The 27,095-nt window shown below is 34.1% G+C and overlaps 1 protein-coding gene across 2 annotated transcripts in view; it reads right to left on the bottom strand.

The window, feature by feature from the left end:
* Window positions 1-579: 579 nt before the first annotated feature.
* NEK9 (NIMA related kinase 9) overlaps window positions 580-27,095 on the bottom strand; it is a 38,164-nt gene continuing 11,648 nt past the window's right edge. For both annotated transcript variants that reach the window (XM_074290007.1, XM_074290008.1), the window contains 17 exons: window positions 26,831-26,962; window positions 23,927-24,037; window positions 23,159-23,223; window positions 21,911-21,961; window positions 21,309-21,501; window positions 17,650-17,794; window positions 16,568-16,768; window positions 16,176-16,222; window positions 14,583-14,738; window positions 13,534-13,642; window positions 12,677-12,838; window positions 10,686-10,856; window positions 9,737-9,796; window positions 5,782-5,978; window positions 5,008-5,172; window positions 3,829-4,038; window positions 580-3,312 (listed from right to left, as the gene is read on the bottom strand). In XM_074290007.1, the coding sequence (XP_074146108.1) occupies window positions 3,190-3,312; window positions 3,829-4,038; window positions 5,008-5,172; window positions 5,782-5,978; window positions 9,737-9,796; window positions 10,686-10,856; window positions 12,677-12,838; window positions 13,534-13,642; window positions 14,583-14,738; window positions 16,176-16,222; window positions 16,568-16,768; window positions 17,650-17,794; window positions 21,309-21,501; window positions 21,911-21,961; window positions 23,159-23,223; window positions 23,927-24,037; window positions 26,831-26,962 (2,298 nt within the window). In that variant the 3' untranslated portion in view covers window positions 580-3,189. The remainder of the gene's footprint in view (window positions 3,313-3,828; window positions 4,039-5,007; window positions 5,173-5,781; window positions 5,979-9,736; window positions 9,797-10,685; window positions 10,857-12,676; window positions 12,839-13,533; window positions 13,643-14,582; window positions 14,739-16,175; window positions 16,223-16,567; window positions 16,769-17,649; window positions 17,795-21,308; window positions 21,502-21,910; window positions 21,962-23,158; window positions 23,224-23,926; window positions 24,038-26,830; window positions 26,963-27,095) is intronic.

Raw genomic sequence — 27,095 nt, 5'->3', positions numbered from 1 at the left:
CAGATATTAAGGTGGAAAGACCATTAACTAAGCAAAACAAAAGGTCCCATGACAAATTTGGCACTATATATATATATATATATATATATATATATATTGTGATACTCAGTTGGTTCTATGGGGAAAAGAAATATTGTTTCATTTCCTTTAGAGAAATGGTTTTTTAAAAAAGGATAAAATTAACCCTGAGAAGCTTCTACTAAGACCAAATAGATTATTTTATTTTATTTTTTCCCTTTTTCTGAGGCTGGGCTTAAGTGACTTGCCCAGGGTCACACAGCTAGGAAGTGTTAAGTATCTGAGATCACATTTGAACTCGGGTCCTCCTGAATTCAGGGCTGGTGCTCTATCCACTGCACCACTTAGCTGCCCCCTCAAATAGATAATTTTAAATAAAAAGATGTTCAGTTTGGCATTTCCACCACAACTGAAGACTATTGATTCTGAGATTAAAATATGTAAAACTGAGAAACAAAGGTTTCTGCCCAAATACATTCTTTACAATGTTTCTCTAACAAGAGTATCTCAACTAGAATTATTTCCCCCCAGAGAATAAAAAGGCAAGTATAAGATTCAATCTTTTTAAAAAAAGTTTTATCACTAGGGACTCCAATGCACACAACAGGCTTATTGAGGCATTGTACTATTTAAGAGTTTATATGTTTATTTAAACAAATGCCAAACCATTCCACCCTTAATCTTTCAAACATGAAACTAACAAGCTAGTTCTTTTTTTAAGTGTCAGAGCAGAGGTTTTAATAAGGTTATATTATTAACTCAAAAGCATTACTACTGGGAAGCTTAACGAATACACATCTAGTTCCAAAAGAAGAAAAATATAACAGAACAAAAGAAAAAGAGGATTGAGAACATTCAAAGGAACTTCTGCCTATGTGTCCTCTGTATATTATCCAATGCATGGTTGCCAGTTCTGAACTGGTTTCTGTTTGCATAGCTGGTTGCTATGAAAATCATTGGGTTCTCCTAAGCCTATCCTGGGTAATAAGTGCAATATGTCTTTAAAGGCACAGAACTTAAAATTCTCATCCAGATGAACAGGAAATTAAGGCTTCTTAAAGGCAACATAATACAGAAAATGACCAGTGTTATGCTGCTAAAAAATGACTTGCTGTTAAGAGTAGGCCTCTTTCCCCTTTCATTCTCACTTACATCTGACAGCCTTAGCAACATAACAAATTCCTTCATTTCCCCTTCAGGAGCAATGCTCATGGTTTATACTCAGCATATCCCACCTCCCAGTCCTGCTGAGACAGTGAATATGAAGGTTACAGGAGCAAGGCCCATCAAACCTCAGAAATCAAAAATGCATTTACATGACAAAACAAAACATACTAAGCTGTGTTTTTTTTTTCCTTTCTTTAGAAAAAAACCAAGTTTCTAGAATTTATATTCTTAATTTGGAACTGGCCTCTTCTTTACTCAAAGAGTACATTGATTACAGTAATACTAGTATACTAGTAATACTAGTTATACTAGTTATACTAGTAATACTAGTATAACAGGCTTTCCTTTACTGTGAAGATAATGGGAACATGATACAGAAAAACAGTTGCTTCCATTAAACACAGCTGCTCCTCCCCCCAAACTCCCAATCCCAGGCATGGGTTTTTTCTAACCTCTAGTCTTAACATCAGAAAAAGTATGTCCAGAAAGGTAGCAAAACCATCACTTAAGCCCAAACAAAAATCAAATCTCATCTTTTAGTTTAGGGAAAACAAATCAACTTGACTGTTCACAGGGAGGTAGATATGAAATTGATAAGCAGGCACTTGTGAAATCAAGACACTTCATTTTTCAACTGAAATATAAAGTTTATACCTTTAAAGGAAACAAGGAACTCATGATACACAACCTAAGAAGTTTAGGATATGGGGTTCAGGAATAATAAAGACAAATAACTATTTCTGAGAAAGGTGGTCTGCTCTTCCCTACAATGACACAGTAGACAAAGGTCAGGTCATGGGGACACATCCCCTGTCCATTTCTTCCATTTCCTAAATTCTCTTCAGTCTGTTATATATTATATAAGGAACTTTGGTGCTGGCCACATAATAAGGAAAACACACAAATTCACTGGCTGTCATGTGGCTTCATAAGAAGCAAAGAGGAAAAAAATACTGACTAAACACAGAAGAACAGGGGCTAGTGCTACTGTTGCCAAGATTAGAACAAAAACAAGCTATGAAGGCAAAAGCAGCAAGGAGCCTCTTCATGAAAGGGCCACAGCATCCATTAGCAGCCTTTAAGAAGCTAAGCACAGCTGCTGAAGACAGTATCATTAGAGGACTTCTTTTCCTTTGTGACTTACGTCTTGAGGAAACTCTCCCTTCTCCAATGTTTTCAATACTCAAAGAAATAGTATCACTTTTGGAGGTTCCTCTTTCAGGGCTATAAAATCTTTCCCTGACTCATCCACAGTGCAGAAGCTCCAGCATTATGCACCAAGAGTATGGCTATGTAATAAAAGAGTGGCCTATCCTTCTTTCTTTTATTTTCACTGGAGAAATCTCAGTCAACTTCCAGAGCAATAGCAATCTAAACCCTCTTTTCCTCCAATATTTAGTGGCATATGAGTATTTCACCTCTATGAAAATAGGCCAAAAATTAGTCTGTAAAACTTTCCCTCAGATTCTGTCTCTGAGATTGCACTTTGCCATCTTTTAAGCTGACTTTGGCAGGATTAGGGCCCTGTTACAACCAACAAGCTCCTAACAAGCTCTCTTATGCTTTTCACTTTCCCCTCCTCCACCCAGAAGTTCAGTGATTGGTACTGAGTTCCCAACATAGCTCCCAACAAGTGATGAAAATTATATATGGGTATAAGTTGCTACCAATGCAAATAGCATGGTAGGACTGTTTCTCTCCTTCAAAGGTGGGATCAACAGATGAGGTACAGAGTTGCTGTTGTTTTGGTAGTCACTGAGGCAAAGTCAGGGACACAGGGCCCTACCCCTCAAAAAATAAAACAAAACAAATAATAAACACTCCTAGTTCCTATCTAAAAGGAGATGCTTCCCTCCAACTGTACTCTAGAGGCACTTCAGCGCCTCCTGCTTTGCTCCTTGTCAGCAACTGAAATGAAGCCAGGAAAGCCGCTCTCTGCATTCAGAAGGTGTGCTGTGAAGTTGCAGGGATCCCATCTTACTGGGGATGTAATGGATCAGGAAACTAAAGGCTGGACCGACAGGAATCTGTTCCCAAAAGGCACCAGGAATCTGAATCCAAGTCTGGTTTTGGATCTGTTTCCATCTCTTCCTTTGTTGTCTGAGTTCCTTTGGAATGAGTCTCCAACTATTCAGATAAAAGTGTTGTGTCAGCAACATGTTGCCATATTGTCAGTTTATGAGTACATTCTTCTAATGCTAATTCCCAATAAATGTCTCACTTTTTCAGGACATTCTGGAATTACAATGTTTCAAATCTAATTTTCTAGGCTATTATAACATCACCTTTCTCCTGTCACAGTTCTGTTTGTGTCACCTCATGCTCATAATGCTTGTACAATGTTTCTCAAAAATAACATCAAATTAAGGTGATGAACTCAACTAAATCCAACTGCTTATCTTGGCTTCAGTGGTTAACTGCATAAATTCTATCACTAGAAGTTATGAGAGTTACATGGAAATTATGGGAAAGTACTGCAAAAGATTTGTGGTGAGTATCAATAATGGTACTTCCTTCAACAATCTGAAAATCACTCATATATCATTACTTCCTTACAACTGGGATGCATATTAAGATCATCTGATGCTGTGATTCAAAGGCTTCAAAGTATCTATAGAAATTGCCTGTATCAAACATTCTCACCTTTTGTACTCCTTCTGTTTCCTTGTTAAGCCTTTGGAGTTGGGTCCAAATTTTGAGATTTTCCTGCTGTAATCTCTGCTGTTCAGCCAAACATTTTAACACTAGACCTTCTAGCCGCTCCACCTCCACCTGCAGACTACTACAAACACAGGCAGCAGCCAATGATCCTCCCTTTCCAGCACATCCTAGAGCAGAATTAAGCCTGGGGAGCTAGAGAAGCAAAGAATGAAACAGAAATCTAATTATTATTTTCTCATGCTTAGCTCCCACAATTCCCTTTTGAAAAATAAACAAACTTAAAACTCTAATCTTCCTCTAAATAAACTTATTTGATTATGCCATAAATTACAAGATTAAAGCCCTTTATTTAAGAAGAAGATCTGGAAGTAATGAGATGAACAGAGAGGTTAGTCCTGCCTGACTCAGTTGCTTTAATCTAAACATCTCAGATTCTTCCTCAGTTATGAGAAATAACAATGATTAGTTTTCCAGAAAAACCATGGAACTTTAAACAAGTATTCTAAGTACACCAAGGTGTTATATGAAGTGATAGATAAATTAGTTAACTGGAACAAATCTTTCTGGTTGTATGATAAGTATGAAGACTTCAGGACCTCCAAATGTAATATCCATGAAATTCTTCTGGTGATATTTTAAGCAAATAGTATTTCTAAAGAACTCAATTACTGAAATCTTCTAGGAATTTTAGGATATGTCATGTACCTCATAACTGAAAAAACAAATATTAAATGGAGATGATAAAGATGGATTTTATACTGGTACTTCTGGATCTGTTAAGATAACCTAAAAACTATTAAAAACTATTACCATCAGGTATGAATAATGGTTTAGAAATTATTGAATGAGAACTACAGAATGTGCTAAACTACTATAGGGCAAGTGAAACAATTAAATTAAAGCTTATTAGGCAGTGAGGGCATATACCCAGAATTTATTTATTTATTTATTTTTTTTAGGCTGGGGTTAAGTGATTTGCCCAGGGGCATACAGCTAGGAAGTGTTAAGTGTCTGAGACCAGATTTGAACTCCGGTCCTCCTGAATTCAAGGCTGGTGCTCTATCCACCTGGCCACCTAGCTGCCCCATATAGCCAGAATTTAAAGGGAGAGTGTAGTCATTGTTTATCAAGTTGCAACTCCAACCAAAAGAGCTCAATTACCCAGGCTTCTCTTGTAGACTTGTTGCATTCTGCAGGTGCTTCAGAGGCTGCTTTGAGTCCTTGCAGCTCCTCATAGGGCAGGGTATCTTTCTCAGGTTCTGAAAAAGCTGCACTCAGGGGTGAGGGGCTGTCAGGCATAGGTATGAATTCTGCATTTTCTAACTCCTAGGCATCAAGAAAAATCTCTCATTCAGTTGATCTACTGTCAACAATCCAATTCTTCCAACATTTCTTCTAGATATTTACTTTTTATCCCCCTCTAGTGGTGCAAGAAAGTTGTGTCATTGGTTTTATTTTTCTATCTTTAACAGGATAAACAGTGATAGACAATCAAATCTACCTCTAACAATAAGGTGGGTATAGTATTAGAAATCTGGTCTTTTTCATCTTTCTCATCACTATGCAGAAGTTCACTTACTTCCAGAAAGTGTAGAAACTCATTTTTTCTGGCAACAGTACAAGACACTGTCTAGCTGATAGGATATAAGGTTATAAGTATTCTATGCTGTTCTTACTCCCTACTTTCAGATTCTTTTCAAAGAGTACCCTAGATTAATAAAAACAAGTCACACCTTTATATTTAGATATCCTCTAGGTGAGGAAGAAATGCCAGAAGGGAGGTTTACTATTTTCAGAAAATCAGAAAAAGCAACTTCCTATATGAAACAGTGACACATGGGTAGTCCTGGAAGGCCCTAAAAGTTTCTTTCTCAGGTCTTTTGTAGGAAGTCCAAACTTTAATATAAGGAACTATTCTTAAACTAAAGCAATTACCTTGCGCAGCCAGCCAGGGCAGGAACTGTTGCTCACATTACTGATCCCCATGGCCTCAGTTGGACTGATTAAATCCCCCATTCCTCGATCTGCCTCCATTGTTCCCCGAAAGCCTCCACTTGGATCAGGGGTCTCAGATTCCTGTTGGCTTTCCTCCTCTTCTCCACCCCCTCCTCCTTGAGTGGAGTTTTGAGCCACTGACAATAGGAGACAAAGAAAGAGGGCTTTTTACTTTGCCATTTGAAATGGAGAATTGTCATCCTTAGAAATCCATTTAACACTGGAAAAGAATATTTAAGAAATGGGCTATATACCTCTGATGAAATCACATTTAGCAATTGAAACATTCTTTTACTGAAAATGTCTTTTAAAAAGTTATTGTTCTTAATAATTGTAAAAAGAATTCTGAAGTGTTTCTTTGGAAAAGGCTTTATTACTCAAACATAGAGGGAAATGAGTCAAACTGATAAGAAGATAAGAGCCATGCCCCAATTGATAAATGATCAAAAGATATCAGTGCCCAAAGGGCTATAAATTCATGCATATTCTTTGATCTAACAATAACACTATTAGGCATGAATTCCAAAAGAGATTTTTAAAAAGAGAAAAAAAAAAAAAAAAAAAAAAAAAAAGGAAAAGAACCTATAAGTACAAGCATATTTGTAGTAGTTCTCTTTTCAGGACAAAGAATTAGAAATTGAGGGGATGTCCATTAATTGGGAAATGGATGAACTGTGATGTATGATTGTCATGGAATATTATTATTCTATGAGAAAGAAGTGATGAACAGAATGCTCTTGGAAAAAAACCTGGAATGTCCTTTATGAATTCAAGCAAAGTGAATTCTATTATATACAAAGTAATAGCAATGTTTTGGGATGACTAGCTGTAAATGACTTTGTTATTCTCAGCAGTACAATGATCCACAACTATTCTAAAGGACTTTTTTTTTTTTAATGATTTTAAAAAAGATTAAAAAAAAATTTTGCTTTACAGCCATTCTTGTGGCTTTATATTAAGCTCAAAAAACAAATATAAAATGCTCTGGATAGCTTTTAAACTGGCTTCATAATCTAACCCCTTCCTTATCTTTTTTATTTTATTTTCTTCTGGTTATATATGTTTATTATACAATTATACAAGTCCTCAAAAGGATTTATGATAAAAAAATCCTATCCATGTCCAGAGAAGAAATTGATTGTACACAGACTGAATCAAACTATCTCTCTCTTTTTAACTTTATTTTTCTTGAGGATTTTCTTTTTTTATTAGGGTGAGAAATTTATATTTTCTTTCACAACATAATTTTTATAGAAATATTTTACATAATTTCACATATGGTTTTTTTCTTTTTTTTTTTTTTCCCCCCTTGAGGCTGGGATTAAGTGGCTTGCCCAGGGTCACACAGCTAGGAAGTATTAAGTGTCTGAGACCAAATTTGAACTTGGGTCCTCCTGAATTCAAGGCTGGTGCTCTATCGAATGCACCACCTAGCTGCCCCACAGATGCTTTCTTTATATAATAAGGGCTAGGAATGGGGTTAAGATAGGGAATCTGAAACTCAAAAATTAAAAAAAAATTATTTTAAATGTAATTGGGAAAAATATTAAATAAACAAGATGCTAAAAAGTTATTGCTCATCTAATGTCTACATAAAGATTAATTTCTCCTCTATTTTAAAAACTTGTTTAATATTCTGATGCTCAATAGTAATTTAAATGTTACCTTTAAATATCACTCTACAAAGTATCAGCCTACAAATAAAGAGAATTACCTTTTTCTATCATTAATAGCTACTCCTTCTCTATCTCAACAAATCTGTTAAAACCACATCCTTTTTCTCTTTTCTATCTTTCTCTGAATCCTTCTGTAATTCTTCTTGTGACTTAAAGAACTATCTCCTAAAGATTCCAAAGGTACTTAAAACAAGCTACCATCCCAGTAAAGGCCTTCTGGTCTCTGCCTTTCCAGGGATATAAAGATTCACTACTTTATAGATTATCCATTATCAGTTAGTTGTTAAGGCTGGTTCTTTCCTCCCCTGAAACACAGCATGCTTCTTGAGTATTTCAATGAACCCTAGAGCTGTCCTGTGCTGTTACATAACCAAGACTGTCTTGAGATCGGCTCCTATGTAGTCAATATGTATAATCTCTCTTAAGGCTACAACTCTGCACATCCAATCCTCATCTCAAGTACCAGTCTCATAAGTACCACTGTCTCATAGACATTTCATTTGGATGTACATCCAAACTCAACATATCCAAAACAATACTCATTATCTTTTCCTCCCAGTCCCACTATCTTATTAACTTCTCCATTTCTGTTAAGAACACTGCATATATTTTAGGTTCCAATCCAACATGTCTACTTTCTCTTCCCTTTACTTGACATTTGAATTGTTTTTATGACCACAAGCTTTCCCCAATGCTTATAATCAACTTAACCTCCAACTCTTAGAATTCTTAGCTTCCTTCAAAGCTCAATTAAATGTTACCTTCTACAAGGAATTTTTCCTGATTCTTCCCAGGCATTAGTGTTCTCTTATTATCCCAGAACTTAATATATATCTATGTTTATCTTACAGCTATATATTTCCCTCCCTTAAGTAGAAAATAAGTTCCTTGAGCCCAAGGTCTATTTCATTTTGATCTTTGTATATCCAGCACATAGCTGAATGCCTGGCATTTAGTGAATGCTTATTGAATTGCAAAATGAAAGCTAATTTTATTCATTAATAAAAAAATAATTAGGAAGCAAAAAATAATAATTATATAAACATATAATAATTATATAAGTAAAATACAAAAGAACATTTGGTTAATTGATATGTGGGACTACTCAAGGGGTGGCAAACAATGGCTAACCCCTATGGAAATAAACCTTTGGTTTAAAAATGTAGAAATTATTCTTAAGTTGCAAGCCACACAAAAACAAGAAGCTGACAGGATTATGTTAGTGTGGGCAATAGTTTGTAGAACTAGAGTTTGTTCAGAGATTAGAGTAGGCTCTGTCAACATGCTGCTCTATTCATTTAAGTATAAATTTCACGAAACTCAGTTCTACTTCCAAAGCACAAGTAAATTCACAGGCCTATTTTTTAAGCTTTTAATTTTTTTCTCTGAATACCAACAAAACAAGGTAGTGACAGCAAATATTCTTGGCAGAGAGAAATTTAACCATTTGTGAGATATTTGGGGTTCAAATGAAATTAAAGAGTCACAGATACCTTGAACAAAACTAATGAAAAGTATTGCAATATAAACAAACTGTAATTCAACAGATTTAAAGTAGTTTTCAATTATTTCCTCTGTTGGAAAATTAGTAGGAAAGAGAAATTTTTTCCTTTCATTCTTTACTTGCCATGACACCACATAGAAATAATCAAAAAATCTAAAGCATCACAGTCCTTTGTCTCTACAACAGAGAGAGACCAAAAGGAACAGAAATTGTTTATTGGCATAGTACCAAAGAAAAAATAAGGAAAAAGCTATCCCAAAAGAGTTATGAAATATGTGTGGCCTGAATTTTCCAGATATATTTTAACTTTAGCTGGGTTTTTCATCAGAACTATTTTTAAAGGTTGTTCCTATAAATTAAAAATTCTTTCAGGGTTTATCAGAGGAAAGGGACAGTGAGAACCTAGAACACTTAGGATAGGAAGGGAAAGAAAAGAAAATAGCTCATTCATTCATTACATTACAATGGGTCATTAAAGTTACTTGAAAAACAGAGCTGAAATTTTTTTCTACCAGGCTGAGAATACTAAATCTACCACAATAAGTACAATGTGGCTGCACGATCATTTTGTGATTCTTCTAAGCCACCATGTTCCCCATCTGCCAATGAATCCAATTCCCCATTTTCTTATGAATGATAAAGAATGACTAGAAGATCCTTTCACTAAGATGTTTCAGGAAATAATTATTGCCTATTAATAAAGTTTATTACTCACCAGTTCCTATCGACAAGCCACTGCTATTGGAACGGATGGTCTTAGAATTCAGTACTTTCTCTGAGAAAAAGAACATCTCTTTGGTAAGAAACATATTTTTGGGGCATATAAATATGTGTGTGTGTATGCATATATACATTTATACATACATCTATATCTAAAGATAAGGAGTAAGGCTAAAAATTGAAGAAGTTGTATAAGACACTCAAATCCGAGTCTCTGTTTCCAGATTGCTTTATATATTTGTTTGGTTTTTGGATGGTGGTTAGGAGTAGCTTCTGATATTTAACTTTACCTAAAGAGACTTAAAACAACAAACCAGCAGATCTTGACACTAGCCTTTGTAGCTACTACCAAATGTTTTACACAGAAAGCAGCTTACCATCTCAAGTTTCTTTTTTAAAGTATGCTTAATTTAACTTATTAAATTAAGAAAACATAAATAGATGTTTATGTTGAGTTAGGAACAACTTCTAAAAACATAGGAGAAATGCGGCAGAAGAGGTCTGGGACCAAAAGTGTCATGTGGGAAAAAAGTTAAGTGGAGGCAAATCAAGCCAGAAAATGGAAATGTCCCATCCCCACTGATAACTATAGGAGTTTCAAAACTTATATTTATGCCCTTTTTTTTATTCAGAGAATATGTGTTTAAATGTTTTTTAAAATAGTATTGTTTAAATACAACAGACACTTCCCAAAACATAATTCTCTCCCCCAAGTATATTTCCTGAAAAATTACTGAGCAAAATTACCTAAAAGAGTCATTATAACATTGAGCATACTATATTACAAGATGTTACTGTGAACTAATAGCTCCATCTCTTTCTTAGGACAACCTCCTTACATGCAAACATGCAACAATGACCCCTGAAAAGGTTATTTCTCCCACTAGGCGCATCCTTGGGTCTCTATTCCGTTTGTCTCATTTCTCACATGCACCAACCCTTACCAACAATAAGAATGGTGTGCCAGCCTCGGCAAGACAGATCTGGGATGTGATGCAGAGATCCAAAAATAGGACGAGGCCATGAGGTACATATATCAGAGCCATGAGGTCTTTCTGTGGGAGTCATTGCTAGACGGCCATTTCCACCATTTCCCCAAGCAAAAATGTGATTATCTGGAAAAAGAAAATGTATAAGGGAAGAGAGACTAAAAAGACTACCTATGTCTACCCCTCTGGGTTCCTCATTTTTCAAACTCCTTGCTAGAAAAGCTCTCTTAGAACTGAACAAGGAAAAGTTTCTTTTCTTAAGGAATTTTTTTCCTAATTGGGAAACATTTATTTTCTTGTTCCTCTCATTTACCTGCAATCAGTTAGTAAATATTTATTAAATATTCACTATATGCTAGGCTATGATATAAAAAAGGGAAAAAGACACCCCCCAAAAAAAGAAAACCCCAAATTCATATAACATAGCTAACAAATTTCCATATTGTCTATGTCCAAAAATGTCTCTCTCAGTATAGCATACTTCATCCTTGATCCTTTAGAATCATGACTGATCATAGTTCTAATCAATATTAAGTTGGAAATTTATTTTCCCCTAAAACCACTATAACAAAATTTTGTATAACAAAAATTTTTCAGGAAATAGTCACAGAGAGATGCCAAGCTGGAAAATGCTGCTCTACATTCTTCATTCTAGAAGAACATAGCAATTTACAAGTAAAATCATCAATCAAGATTTTATACAAAAATGTCAAGAAAAAATCTTAGCCAAAATTTTTTTGCATTGGTTTTGTGTTTTACTGAAATTATCCAGAGAGCACAGCTGAGGAGCAAGAGAAATAAGCAATAATAAAACACATAAGAGTACAAGCTCATTTCTGGATAATTTCAATTACTCTAAGGCATCCTCAAAAAATCCTTTAAGATTGCTTCTTAAATACCCCCAAATCTAAACATTTGAACTAATATGAAATATTTTCATTTAGAAATCTGTTAATTCATCAAAGCACAGCAACAGCCTACTTAATGCCATCTAAAACCCTCAACTGAAAGAACTGGTGACAAACCTAGAAGCAATTAAAGATCATGAGGAGCAACAAATAGTACAGTAGTACAAAGATCAGACAATTAAAAAGATTGCAATGTGATCTATGAAGCAACTGGAAGAAGTGACTAGAAAGCCAGAAGGCCAAAAGAATCAGGAAAAGTAAAGAAAAGATAGAAGTTAAAAAGAAAAAATGAAGTGGAAGAAAAAGAAGGGAAGAGAATACAGGAAAACATAAGGATCAACATAGATTCGAAGCATTAACAATGGAAAGACATGCCAGCAGAAAACATCCACAGAGAAAAGGAGGAAGAAAAAACCAATTAGAATCCAGAGGATATTCTAAGGGAATCTGCAGTATAGACAAACAATTCTCCACACTTAACAGGGCTGAAGGGCACCTATTAAATTACATGCAGGTGGCCACAGACATACAAGATTAAATTGATTTTTAGTAAAGGCTATTTTAATACAATGCTTCAGCAAGGAGTGAAGGTTCTCACAGAGACTAGTAAAGTAAAAGCTTAACTAAGTCCTGCTAAGTTGGAAAGGATATATATGTAAATAATAACTTCAAGAAGCAGCCTAGGTAAGCCTGGAGAGACTAGATAAGGCACCAGGTGATGCAGTTTTCAGCCAGAGCAACTGATAATAACTGATAATACATATAATGGTTGCAACATACATTTGGTAGAGAAAGTTCTCACACCAATGAAATGATTCTTTAACCATATTTTGTTGATTAATTCAAGGAGGTATATTATAATAATTTTAGAAAGACAACCATCAAAAATAGAAGCAGGAATAAAAGTCTGCTCATTACATTTTACAAAGAAAACTTAGGAGTAAAAAAAGAAATCTTGCTTCAAATAATCTAACAATCAAGGCAAAGATCTCCAAAAATCTCTTGTAAAGAGATATACACTATGATATAAATACTTACCATCAGTAGCAGCAATGGTAAATTCATCACCACAAGAGACTCTGATCACCTGTTTTCCACCAAGGGGTCCCCCCAACAGGTTAATTCCTAGGCGCTTCTTATAATTCCCCACTCCAAGTTGGCCACACTTGTTACAACCAAAGGTCAAAAGGCGACCCCGTTCTAAGAGGAAAACAGTAATATATCATGGTCAGTGTATAAAAACTAAAATGAAGGCTGTGTAGAACTTAGTGGTCTATTTTCTGGCTTTTCAGTATGAGAATTATAAAATCAAATTAACTTATTCTGAATCAAATCTTGGACAGCTAAGTTATACAAAGTATACAATATATTGTATACAATTTATATACAAGTATACAAATACAAATATTATACAATGGAGTCAATTTGAAAGAGATGATAAAATATGATTCTTAACATATTTTTAAGAACTGGAAATCTCTAGAGTAGGGATTCTTAACCTGGGGTCCATGAATTTGTTTTTTAAAAAATATTATGATAACTATATTTCAATGTAATTGGCTTCCTTTATAATTATGTGTATTTTATTTTATGGATTTAAAAACATTATTCTGAGAAAGGATTCATAAGGCTCCCCAGAGAACCAAAAGAATCAAGGACACATTTTAGAGCAATTAAAAGAGATGCTAAACCACTACCACAACCAAGAATAAAATATAGCTCCTTCATTAAGAGTTTTATATATATATATATAAATAGGTCATCATTTATCAAAAAACACCTACTAAGTGTACTGAATCTAGTGATATGGATAAAAATAGGTAAGTTATTGAGAAGTACTTCTGCTGAAGGTAAGGGATCCTTACATATGGTTAAAAATCAGAAAGTTATCTCACCATCAATAGCTGCAGTGTGAGTCTTGCCTGGAGCAATGGTTCGGATCTTGTAAAATGACAATTGCTTGGCCAGAGTAAATGAAGTTGTGTAGGGAACTTCATGGTAAGCCTGAAAAAAAGAATTTTATAAAACATAAGGCAAAAACCTAGGGAGAAAGAAGGAGGATTACATATGCCAGAAGACTGAGTAGGTTTTATCAGTGACTTTCAAGTTGATAAAGTTATTACAAAAAAGACAAAAATTAACTATCTCTGATGGAGGCAAAAAGAGAAATAGGCTTAGACCCAGATCTAGAATTTAAGTGGGTTATGGAATGATAAGAAAAGCTTGTATTGATAATGAGCTTAAAGGTTTATAAAATGTTGCACAACTATTGTTTCATTTGATCTTAGTTGACTCTTTGGGACAGGTATAAAGTAGAAGAGACAAAATCTCCTTCATAGGAGATATTTAAGAAGAGAACAACCAGTTTATACCTAAAATGTGTCTAATTCATATAAAAACTCCTAAGCTCCCTTCAGGCCAATATTTTAATATTTTAGAAACTCCTCATTTCCTTTTCTTAACAAAAAAAAAATTTTTTTTAAATCAAATAACAAAACTTCTGAAAAACAACTTTTTTTGTTGTTGTTGTTGAGATAATTGGGGTTTAGTGGGTCACACAGCTAGGAAGTGTTAAGTATTTGAGACCAGATTAAATCAATTTTTAAGAAAATGTTATTAACTAACCCTGAAAAGATCCATGTACAAGGATAAGCTCAAATTGGAGATCTAATTTAATTCCCAGGTTAGATTTTTGGTTATTGGACCTAATAAAAAATAGGAGTAGCACTTTCTGGGTAATAAGTCTTATAGATGCAACATCAAAATACTTTTTATAATTCTTCCCTGGTTCAGAAAAGGAAAGAACTTCAATTTTGTTACTTGATATTGGGTTGGTTTTTATTCATTTCTTTTAACTCTAATTATCAATTACAGAAATTCTAAAGAAATTCCAACCTAGAGAAGTTGTGACACTGTAGATAAGATGATGATGAGCAGCACTCACGTCGTGGTTGATGATGCCAGACATGCATTGGTTTAGGCCCAGTTTGTTGAATTCGTTGAGTCCACATGCCAACACTTTGCCTGACTGTGTTAGAAGAAACGTTCCATCACAGCTGCACTGAACTGAGACTATAATCAAGGCTTTAGGCACATCTACCTACATGAACAAATTAGGAAAATCCCAAATATACATGAATTAGTTTAACTATGTGGTGAAACATTAAACTACTTCAAACTTTATCTAGTGAAAAAATATCAGAAAGAATAGTGGTTCTATTTCTTCTCAGATTTGTTTTGTAGTTTATAAACTACTATTTTTAAACAAAGAGCCCAAATTCTAAAATATAAATCAAAGAGGGAAGAAGAGAAAAAACAAGTATTATTAAGTATTATTAAACATCAATTATGTGCCAAGTATTGTGTTAGGTATTGGGAACAAAAATAGGGAAAATGAAATGATTCTTACTAGCAATGAGCTTAAAATAGCTTCTCTACCAGAGAAGAAAAGTACTTATATATATATATATATATATATATATATATATATATATATATATATATATATATATATATATACACACACAATACAAATATAAATTTACTATAATCATCCTTTTACACACATGTATACATACACACATTACTAAAGTGTTAAATACAAGGCATTATAGAAGAGCAGGTGGGAGAATCAGGAAAGGCTTTATGAAGACACTATGATAACTAAAATGTATCATAAAAGAAGAAAGTTGCTATGTGAGTCCAAGTTAAGGAGGAAATGCATTTGCAGCACAAGTGATAGCCAGTGTGGAGATGGGAGACAGGAATGTTGTGACTGAGCAAGATAGAGAAGGCCAGTTTGGATGGATTACAGAGTGTGCGAAAGGGAGTAAAGTGCAATGAGGCTGGAAAAACAGATTAGGGCTAAATTGTATAGGGATTTACAAGCTAAAAAGATTTCATATTTTATTCCAAAATTAGTAAGAAGCCACTGAAATTGGTTAAGAAGAGACCTCACATTGTCAAATTTGTGCTTATGGAAAATCACTTTGCCAGCAGTGTACAAAAGATACTGGAGTGGTGAGAGACTTAAAGGAAAATAAATTTAAAAGTTGTTATAATAATCTAAGTGAGAAGTTTTAAAAGTCTGAATTAAGGTAGTAGCTAAGTAGTGAAGAAAAGGTGCCAGATGTGAGAGATATTGTAAAATGTAGAAACAGTAAAGTTTGGCAATTTATTAAATATATAAGATAAAGGAGCATAAGGAATGGAGGATAATGCTGAGATTTACACACAGAAATGTCTCTGGTACATCCAGTAAGATGAACATCTAGTAAGACTGAAAGTGAGAGGAGAAAATGGGCCTGATGTATAGATCTGGGAATCATCTCCACAGAAAAAGTTAAGCCCATGGGAACTAATGAAGTTATTAACATAGAGAATATACTGAGAGGAGAAAAAGAACCAGGACAGAACCACAGGAATAGTAAGTTACAGGGCATAATATAAGTCAGCAAAGAAGTTAGGGAGAAAAGTCATATCACTGGAGTCTATAATTTAGATAGGTTTTCAGAAAAAAGCCAGTAATAAATTTTACCTTCTGTGGTGTGTAATAATCTTCTTCTGAATCCAAACCTAGTCGTCCTAAAACAAAGAATAGAAAAAAGACATACATAGAAGAAAAAAACAAATAAAAACAGAGGCCCCCCCCCCCTCAATAAAAGTTTTCTAAAGAAATTTCCTCTAATGAATGAACTGATTTCTCAAAGAGGCTAGATGGAATTATTCATTTGCTAGGTTCTGAGGTTTTACACAGACTAGGAAGTTGATCGGGATTCCATGAACTTAATAAAATTTCCAAAGACCATCAATGGATGACCTACATCCCAAATAGTTCTAATACAACTAATCAGAAAGAGAGCACAAAGCAATATTAAGAGTCAGGTTACATACACATACAGACATGATTGGAGCCATGACTCTACCTACCATATTCTCCACAGCCCCATGAATAGACTTCCTTATTTCGTGTTAGAACTGCCACATGATTATCTCCACAGGAGACCTGCTCCACTGGATTGTTTAGGAAGAAGTCTACCTGCATGGGTTCTAGTACCTCAGGCCCGGCAACCTTGTCTACACCCATGCAACCATAATAATCCGATCCAAAGGCATAGAGCTGACCTTCATCTGTCAAAGAAAGAAAAAAAAAAAAAAAGACATCAGTGTTGTAAATGCCTCTGCCTAATCAGAAAGATAGTCAGGGGTAGAATGATAAAAGCTGGGTCAACTACTGAAATCCAAGAATGTGAGGAGTAGCCTTAGAAAGATCATCTTGTCTGATCTCCTCATTTGACAGATGAGAACTGTGCAATTCAAACAAGGGAAAAGAAACTGAGTGTGATTAAGGGCTAGTATTTTAGTTTAAAGGATGACAAGAGGTGACAAATAGAATAAGCTACATGAAATATTAGTACTTTAAAAGTTTTAAAGAAATAATAGTCCTCTTATAAGACAATTGTACTAGGGCCTCCCACTATAGATAGAAAAACAGTCACTAGGGGATATAAAGAAAACAAAAATCATACAATAGTGAGCAACAGAGTTATAAATGTATCTCAGCTTTTTTGATTCTGTTCTACTTGGAGTTACTATAATCTTAAAAAACAAACTGAATTATATTCTTGAGAAGAAAGTTTCTACCTAGAAAGATCTATAAAAGAGACCTTTTTTGACTGAAATTCCACTTTTTTATCACACGGCAGAAAGTGAATAAAATACTCTAATCCTATCTGTTCTATACTTGTAATGTCTATACTTTCCTATTTATCACATAATAAATATCCCTATTCAGACCATACAGTTCAACATCATTTCTATACTCACTTAATGCTTTGTGGATGTCTACATATATTCTCTACGTCTATTCACATAGTTGCTAACTGAAGGGTAGTAAACTCCTAGGGGATATGCTAACAAAGCCCATGAAGAATTTAGCATAGTACTATAAAGATACATAAGAAATGCTTTTGGATGATGACAAAGAAAAAAATACTTCTTCCATGTCTTACCTGTGACACATACAGTAAAGTCATCTCCACATGACACCTGATGGATTGCTTTGCCTTGCAACTTTTCTACATGCTTTGGCTGTCGATATGAAGCTTTATCTCCATGGCCCAGCTGTCCATGAAGTTTGGTACCCCCTTGCATGTTCTAAAATACACACAGACACACATATATCTTGAAAAACAAGTTTGGCATATTTAGTTCTTATCTAAGATAATTTCAAAAAAAAAAAAAAAAAAGTAAAAGAATGGGAAAAACCAGACACAAAAGCGATTTAGAGGTGGAAACCCTTTTATGTCAGTGTAAAAAATCTTACCAAAGGGTCACAATAGACTTTAAAATAAGAGCAAGACCCCCCCTAAGCTACCTGCTGTTAACAAGTTTGAAGAAGCTAATGTCTCAATCACAATCAATAAACATTAATTAAACACCCACTATGGGCTAGATATTGTGCTAAGCTTTGAGGATACAAGAGACAAAAGACAATCCCTTCAAGGAACTTACAATTTAATGGGGAAGACAATATGCAAACAAATATATGCAAAGCAAGATAGATATGGGATAAATAGGAATATTTAACAGAGGGAAGACACTAGAATTAAGAGGGATTAGGGAAAGTTTGCTATAAAAGTTTTTAGCTAGGGATTGAAGGAAGCCAAAGGATAGAGAAAGGGACAGTACTTCAGGCAGGGGAGTGCCAACCAGAGAAAATATAAGAATAAAAGTATATATGGAAGGAAAAGAGATATAAGAAGAATGGAAAGGTGGGAAGGAAACAAGTTATGAAGCATTTTGTATTTGATCCTAGAAGTGTTAGGGAGTCACTAAAATTTATTAAGTAGGAATGGGACCAGGAAGATGGTAGTGTTCTCTACTGTAATAAGAGAAGGGGCAGGGAGAGAAAAAACAGGAAAGGAGGGGTTATATTAAAACAAATAATGAATTTCATTTTGGACATGTTGAGTTTAAGATGGCTACTGGATATCTAATTTAAGATATATCTGCAAAGCAGATGGAGATAAGAGACTGGAGATCAGCAGAGGGGCCAGGGAAGGATAGTAGAGTTATCCCTTCAATATCACGGGGGTTAAGGATACGGTACCCTCACAATCTGGAAAATCCTCGCATGATTTTTTTTGGCCCTCCCTTCACACTAAAGAAGTCCAAGTATTTTTCTTGTTCTGTTATGGGATGTTTTAAAGACAAAAAAATGTTGATATTATATAATACTCTACATATATTTTATGAATTTCCGAGTTTCTAAATATTTTTTCTATTGTCTATAGCTTCCACAAGACTCCCAAAATTTTCACTTAATTTCTTATTCTGACCTGCAATATATCAAACCTGTAATAAAGAAAGCCTTGATGTAGAAGGGATAACTGTAGATATGATAATCTACATATCAGCATTGGGATGATAATTAGATCCATGAGAGCTGATGATATCATTAAGTATTTAGCCCCATATTAACATTTCCAAGATAAGAAGCTATAAAATTTCATTATAGATCATAGAAGAAAACATTCTTGTTTTAGGAATCATAAAATCTGAGTTGGAAGACACCTCTTGAGGCTATCTAGATCAAAGCTTTTTAAACTTTTTCCATTCATTTTGTCTGAGAAATTTTTATGTGATTCCATCATCTGAGATGAAATGTTTCTGGAAGTATCTGTACAAGCGCAGTGCAGAATGAACATATTCAGAACTAAGGCTGTAGTGAAATTAGGCCATGCCATGGGCAAGGTTGCCAGAAATACTTCTGATTTATTACATATTTGATTCTGAATTAATTTTTGGTCATTGCATTTAGAAACCTTTTACTGTTGCCAAATCCCACCAATAATTGAGCCAATAAATAGTCAGCCAGCCTTCATTTGACTATTTCAGTGAGAAAACATTCATGAAATCTCCCAAGGTCACACATTTGATTTTGAAGAGCTTTTACTATTAGAAAATGTTTCTCATATACAGTCTAAATTGCCTCTTTTTAACTTCTACTCATTATTCCTAGTTCTAGAACCTGGGGCCCAGAAGAAAAAGCAGATTCTCCACTAATTTCTAGTTCCTGATCTTGGCTTTTCTAGTTATCTAAACATGTTTTCTGATAGTGCTTATTTCCTTTATTTCTTTTTTATGCTCTATTGCTAAAGTTTCTAAAATTACACCAAATAGTATATGGAATACACTCCCTATTTAATGCTACTTTTAATAAGAACACTACTCTTCTCTACTGTTAGTTTATGGTTTCAAATATATGCTTTAAACTCATTATGATGAACAAAAACTTTCTATACCTATACTTTCCATTATTTTAGTTTGAATATAAAGTTTAATCAAAAATCTATCTAATGACATGATAATATCATCTTAATTTTTCTCTTGTTAGATTGTGTTGGCTATTTAATAGAAAAACAAACCTTGAATTGTATTTCTATACCTTACTTGTTCATGGTGTGTAATTTGTTGAACTGTAGTCTCCTTTTTGTGTTTTTATTTAGTATTTTTATGTCGCTATTCAGTAATGATACTGGTCTATGATTTTCTTTCCAGGTTTTGTTTTCATTAGGCTAAGAGGACAATAACATCTCCAAACAGAATAAATTTAGAAATCTACTGTTTTTCTTTATGTTCTGAAATTGTCTATTAGAATTATTTGTTTGTTAATCTGAAAGTGCTTGGCACTAACAAATGGTTCAACATCAGAAACAAATAATTTTATCAATGGAAAAGAGGCATTTTAATTTGCTTTACTGCTCTAATCAAGGAGAAACAACAGCAGCAACCTAAGAACTAGGGGATCTTTCCATCAGACTGATAGCTGAAATTTTCCATCTGCTTGTCTCCCCCATTGGAATTAGAGCCCTCAGAGAACTGGGACTACCTCATTTTTCTATTTAACATTCCGAGTGTTTTGCACAGAATAAGAGCTTCATCAATTCTTTATCCATTCCTTCACTCATGAAGGCTTGTTTGGCAGGAATTTACTTGTGAATCTGTCTAGGGCTGTAATCTTGCTGCCTGGCAGTTCTTTAATGATCCATCTTATAACTTCTTCCAAAATTAAGCTCCTCAGACTTTCTACTTATTTTGTTAGTTTGGAATTTTATATTTTTAAAGACTATTCTTTTTTGAAAGATTCTTAAATTTATTAGCACCTCAGTATCTAATAATTTTCTTGTTATTTTTCCTTCATGGGCTCCTTCTCATTTCTAATTTTCATGATTTGGGTTTGTACTTTTAAAAAATTAGACTTGTTTAGGAGGTTTTTTGTCTTTTCATAAAACCAACTCTTGGATTTATTTTTTAAAATGTTTCCTTACTTTCAATTTTATTGAAATATAGTCTAATCTTGGTACACTATTCTTTTTTGTTTTCTTTTGTACTTTGCTCCCTAAGTTCTTTTTTGTTTTCTTTTGTACTTTGCTCCCGAAGTTTTTTAGGTATAGACTTTATTACATTTTTTCTCTTTCTGCTAATAAAGGTATTTATAACTATACCTCTAAAATTATTATTTAGTATCCTTTTTGACTTCTTTAATCAAACTTTCAGGATTTTTTATTTCTATTTCTAGGATCTTGTAGCATGGATTCTTAATTTTTGTCTAGGAGACACCTTTGCTTAGCATGCTAGACCAGAGAAGAGTTTCTCTCTCACTTACCACCCAGGTGTATAACTCCTTCTCCACTGTCACCACAGCAAAGTGAGTATTGCCTGCACACACCTGCCGGGCACTACATCCACTCTTGATGACATCTAGCTTCTGGGGGGTAGATTTTCCACCTCCCCAAACATAAACCTCACTGGTCCGTGATGTTACCACTGCAATGGGAGTCTCATTCACAGTACTTGACCTGCATAAAAACCCCACAAAATATGAACTCACTTAACAGACACTAAATCAAAATGGGAATACTTCCATTGACTATGGATATATATTTAAGGATGTGGCAGTTTTCTTCCTCCCCATACTTAATACTCCCCCAATCTTAATCCCTGATTATAACATACTTGATAATTCTAGCATTACAGTTTGACCAAAGTTCCTCAACTTGATCTGAAGCATTTACATTTTAGTAGTGTCTACTTTCATATAGAATTTTGGGCACCTATACTACTTTCCTTCCCAGAAATAAATGTTAGAAGGTTAAGCTAATAAGAACTCCTGGCAAAATATAAATTAAAAAAAAAAAAAAGACATCAGACTAAGCTCACATCAGAGAGAGTTGGTAAAGCAAAATAGGGTAAAGTCCATTTCATTACCTTGGTCTCTTTGTTGGCCCATTAAGCAAAGTAACTTTTTCTTCCATCTCCCTACCAGAGAAAAGGTAAAAATACATCAAACAATAACATAACAGCATTTATTTTATGACAACATCCCTTACAGACATTGCTGGATTCCTACCTTACCAAAAGATTATAGCTTTAGAATGAAAAAGATCTTAGCAGTCATTTACTCCAACTCCTTTGTGACACAGTCCCACAGTGATTAAATGACTTAAGATCATATTGGTAATAAATGGGAGAACCAGGATATAAAACCAGGTCTCTCTGACTCTAAAGCCAACATTCTTTCCACAGAACCAAGCTGTTTCTATGATTAAATCTAAATTCGTTGATAGATCATATAGTCTAGGTACAAGCATATCCATGTTGAACGTGGGCAATTAATTCCACAAAAACAAATTGTAGATGAAATGACATTACTGGGATCAATTAGCTCCAAGGAATAAGGCAATAAACTACACTATTGTAGGATCAATTGAACAATGTCATCATATATTTTATTGCTTTATGATAGAACCAGATTAAAAAGTAGTGATATTATTGTGCAATGATGTTCAAGCAACATTACCTTTCCCCATTACAATGTTAGACTGATTTTGCTATTGGAGAGGCAGCATGGTATAGCAAATGGGTATTCTTCCTGGTGTCACGGAGATGGTTCCAAATTTCACATCAAAAATGTTTTAGCTATATAGCAAATCACTGAATCTCTTTGTGCCTCAGTTTCTTTAACTGTAAAATAAGAGGACTGCAACTGATGGCTTCTAAGATGCTTTCCAGCTCTATACCTATGAACAATGAACTTTCTATAGAGTATGCCTCTATACTTAAGAGATAATAGTTCTGTCACAATTTGTAGCAGTAGATTGAGTGATAGTTTCTTTTGATTCAAAAGTATGAAGTATAGAGCTCTCTTAGATAAAACATTACAAATTTATCAATACACTTTTGGAAAAACATGAGCCAGAGAGGTGAAAGACTTTGAATTCCCTCAATCAACCAAAGCAGAAATTCTGATGGGAAGCTAAAATTTTAAGACAAAAGAGATATTAGGCATAAATCAAAGGATATATCGATGTGTAGATGTATACACACACACACACACACATACATCTTCAACTGAGCACAATCTGAATGATTCAGTTAGGCTTCTCTGAGGAGGTCTTTCTTTAACCAAACAATACTTTACCAAAAAGCAAAAGGATGACCTATTTGCCTATTTACCTCCTGCGTTTACTGAGAAGTGGAAAATCCAGAAGTTCATCTGCAGTGGGCCTCTTCTCAGGGTCCTGAGGGGAAAAATGACAAGAAGGTTAATTTTCAAGGAAAAACCAGGTTCAGCATTTCACTTGCACTTAAGGGCTCAACAATAGTTAAAGGTCATTTGTTACATGCTTTTGCATGTTTGAAAAGATTCATCACACTAGACTCAACTTTTCACAGCTATATTAGTATGTGAATGGTAACATTTTGTTTATTTGCCTTTGTTAATAATACCCACAGCAAACAAGTTGACAGCATCAAGAAATAGTTTGATTTATGTATATATTGTAAGTAAAATATTTTGTACTCTTGTAGGGCATCAGATAGCATCAGGAAATAGTATGATTTATGTATATTTTATAAGTAATTCACTAAGTTTTTTAGGTATGGAAGAACACAGTACATAAACTGTAATTTCTTCTGTATACAAGTATATATATATATATATATATATATATATATATATATATATATATATATATATATATATATATATGTCTCAGTGAAGTGTTTTTGTGCATGTACACACATGGAAACACAATATACACATAGATATATAATACACATCTCACATATACGTACCTGTATGTATATATATACATTTGTACATTACTCATTATCAAAGTATACATATATTATCACACACGTGTTTTACTCTCTTGGTTGCTCTTAGCCTCACTTTGTGGGGATAAGAGAGAAAATGACAAACTGAAATAAATTCATGCTCACCTGATCAAGACATGAATGAACCATCTGGATCAACTCTAAAGAATATTGGCTGGAATCTACTTCCATGGCACGGATCCCTTGCACAATCTTCACACACAGATTAAGAGGATTCTAGGAGTCAATGATGAATGCGTCACCTTCTGTATAAAAGAACGATGCTATATAGACTGAGTTTTCTAGTTCTGTCAACTTTTTAAAGAAGGAGTAATGGTTTTATGCTAATGTATCTTTTCCTATCCAATATCCCTTATGAGCTACTAGAATGCATTTCTAATAAATTTGGTCAGTATCAGAGATATTGTTTGATTATTATATTGAATATTGCTAATTGGCCATAATTAGAAATAAAAACCTTGACTATGGACCTCAAAATCACAATACGCAATTGAACTAACTAAATACATTTAGAGATGAAAATCGTGACAAGGCAAGGAAGAAAAATCAAACCAAAAATTTTGGATGTGAGGGATGGAAAGCATAACTCAAGAGTATAATATAATCAGAATCTACTAAAAAGAAAATGCAGAACAACCATGTTTCTTTGCTTCCAGTAGCTCTTTTGCCATGGAAGTTATTGCACTTCGTTGTTGCATGTAAAGCAATGATTCTGGTAGGAAAATATCAAGACTCAACATAGTTCCAAGGTAGCTAGATGGTATAGTGGATAAAGCACCAGCCTTGAAGTCAGGAAGATCTGAATTCAAATTCAGCCTCAGAAACTTAAGATTTATTATGTAATCCTGGGAAAGTCACTTAATCCCAACAGCCACAAAAAACTCCAAAACAAAACAAACAAACAAAAACCAAGCAAATAACCCAGACTCAAGATCCAAGAAAGGTGCTAAGATAATGAATTACTTAAGAGGAAATGACTCAAAATAAAATGTTAATTCACAAAATAACACTGGCATGATGAACTAGTTTTATCCATGAGAAAGGAAAAACAAACAGTAGGAACTACATTTTAGGTCATTATCAAGAATGATAACACATCATCTTGAATACTAGTGCAAAATTATTTTTTACTCCTTTCCATAAACACTTATGAAAATTATTTGAATTCAAAGTTTTCATTTAAAATAGGTAGTAAAGCATTAAATGATTTGCCTAAAAAACCTAGGTCTACAAATTCCAAATTCCTTAGATTAATTATATAGGCATACTACTTTCCATGGGAAATTCAATTCAGAGAAAAATGAAGAATAATAATGACAAGTAATTCATGGACTATATATACTACCACATACTATATTAATGCCATTCGAGATCATGTTTGATATAGATTTTATGCTAGAAAACTCAGTGATTTGCAGTACTTCTGAGTTTAGAACATAAATGATTTGAAGCAAACAATTTTCATATTAAAAAAAAAAAAAAAAAAAAAAAGAACTGCAAACCATTAAAAACTATCCTCTAGACAGCTAGGTGGTGCAGTGGATAGAACACCAGCCCTGAAGTCAGGAAGACCTGAGTTCAAATATGACCTCAGACACTTAACACTTCCTAGCTGTAAGACCCTGGGCAAGTCACTTAACCCCAATTGCCTCAATAAAAACACACACACACAAAAAAACCCCCAAAACTATCCTCCACATCTCATTTCACACTAGACTGACAAAAAGTCAGTAGAGGAAGACCAATAGGAAGACAAAAACATATATCATACTATTGGTAGAGCTTGATCCAAACAATCTGTTAAACAATGCAGAAATATGCTTTTAAAAAAAGAGGAGAGAGGAGAGAAGGGAAAAGGGAGAAAATCCAACTAAAATGTTTATATCCTTTGACTCAAAGATCCTATTAGCAGGTACCACCCCAAGAAGATCAAAAGCTGAAAAAGCTCACATATACTAAAATTAATAACATTTTTTTGTGTGTGTGGTAAGAAACAAAGTAGGTACCTATCAGTTGGGGAATGGCTAAAGAAGATGTGGTACATGTATACTGCATATTACTGTTCTATCAGAATGGATGTGAAGAAAAGCCTGGGAGAATTTAAATGAAATGATAGGTAACAAAGTAAACAGAACCAGGAAAATAACATATATAATGAATACAACAATTACAATGGAAAGTACAATAAAAACTGAATGCTATAATGATCAAGCTTGGTCAAAGAAAAGATAAGAAAATATGGCTTTCTGTCTTTACTAGAGAGTTGTGATATAGAGAATAAGAGGGAGTCTGGACATGGAATAACTCATTGCTGTCAGAAGGGACTGACACCTTGCTTGGTTTTACTGAACTGTTTTTTCTTTTTAAATCTCTGTCACCAGCAAAAGCTCATTGGGTAGAAAGGTTGTTGTTAAAGTTCAATCGCCTCAATCATGTCTAATTCTTCATGACACTATTTGGGGATTTCTCAAAAAAATAACTGGAGGGGTTTGTCATTTCCTTCTCCAGCTCATTTTACAGATGACAAAGCTAAGATGAACATGGTTAAATGACCACAATTTAAGTGTCTGAGGCCAGATTTGAACTCAGGTCTTACTGACTCTGGGCCTGGAGTTCTATCCACTGAGCCACCTAACTGTCCTCAACCAGGAAAGAAGAAAGGGTATATTTAGAAATGAATGTAATTTAAAAACAAAAGAAAACAACTGATCTAGTTCCCCAAATTGGAACATCTTACCATCAGCTGCAATTAATTAGTTTATACCTGTTTGTAGATGTGATAATCTATAAAATGATGATAATACTTGTATTGTACTACATACCTCACAGGGTTGTTATGAGGAAAATCCTTTGTAAACTATAAAGCACCACACAAAAGTGAGCTATCATCACAATACCACACACACTAAAATGAACAAATTTAACAAAATTAGAATCTCATAGACAAATGAAATTTTTCCCTGTTAACCAACTTTTACCACCTTTATATAGTGAAAACACACAACTTACCGTTGCATCAAAGGTCCTTTTTAAGGTGAGCAGCTCAAAAATGACACAGCCTACTGCCCATATATCAGACTTGAAGTTGTACTTCACCCCCTGGCAGAGTTCTGGAGACATGTAATATGGGGTTCCCACAAGCTGAACAAAACAAAAACAAAAACAAAAAAAATCACTTTCTAATTAGTCCAGTTTCCTAAGGCTCCTTTTGTTAACAGCTCATTAAATTTGATTATCCAGGAGATCATTTTAGAAGCCTCAAACAAAATATCAG

The sequence above is a fragment of the Sminthopsis crassicaudata genome, chromosome 2 (genome assembly GCF_048593235.1).
Source record: "Sminthopsis crassicaudata isolate SCR6 chromosome 2, ASM4859323v1, whole genome shotgun sequence".
NCBI lineage: Eukaryota > Metazoa > Chordata > Mammalia > Dasyuromorphia > Dasyuridae > Sminthopsis > Sminthopsis crassicaudata.
Note: the sequence above shows the minus strand (reverse complement) of the source record. Positions and strands in the feature narration are given on the sequence as shown.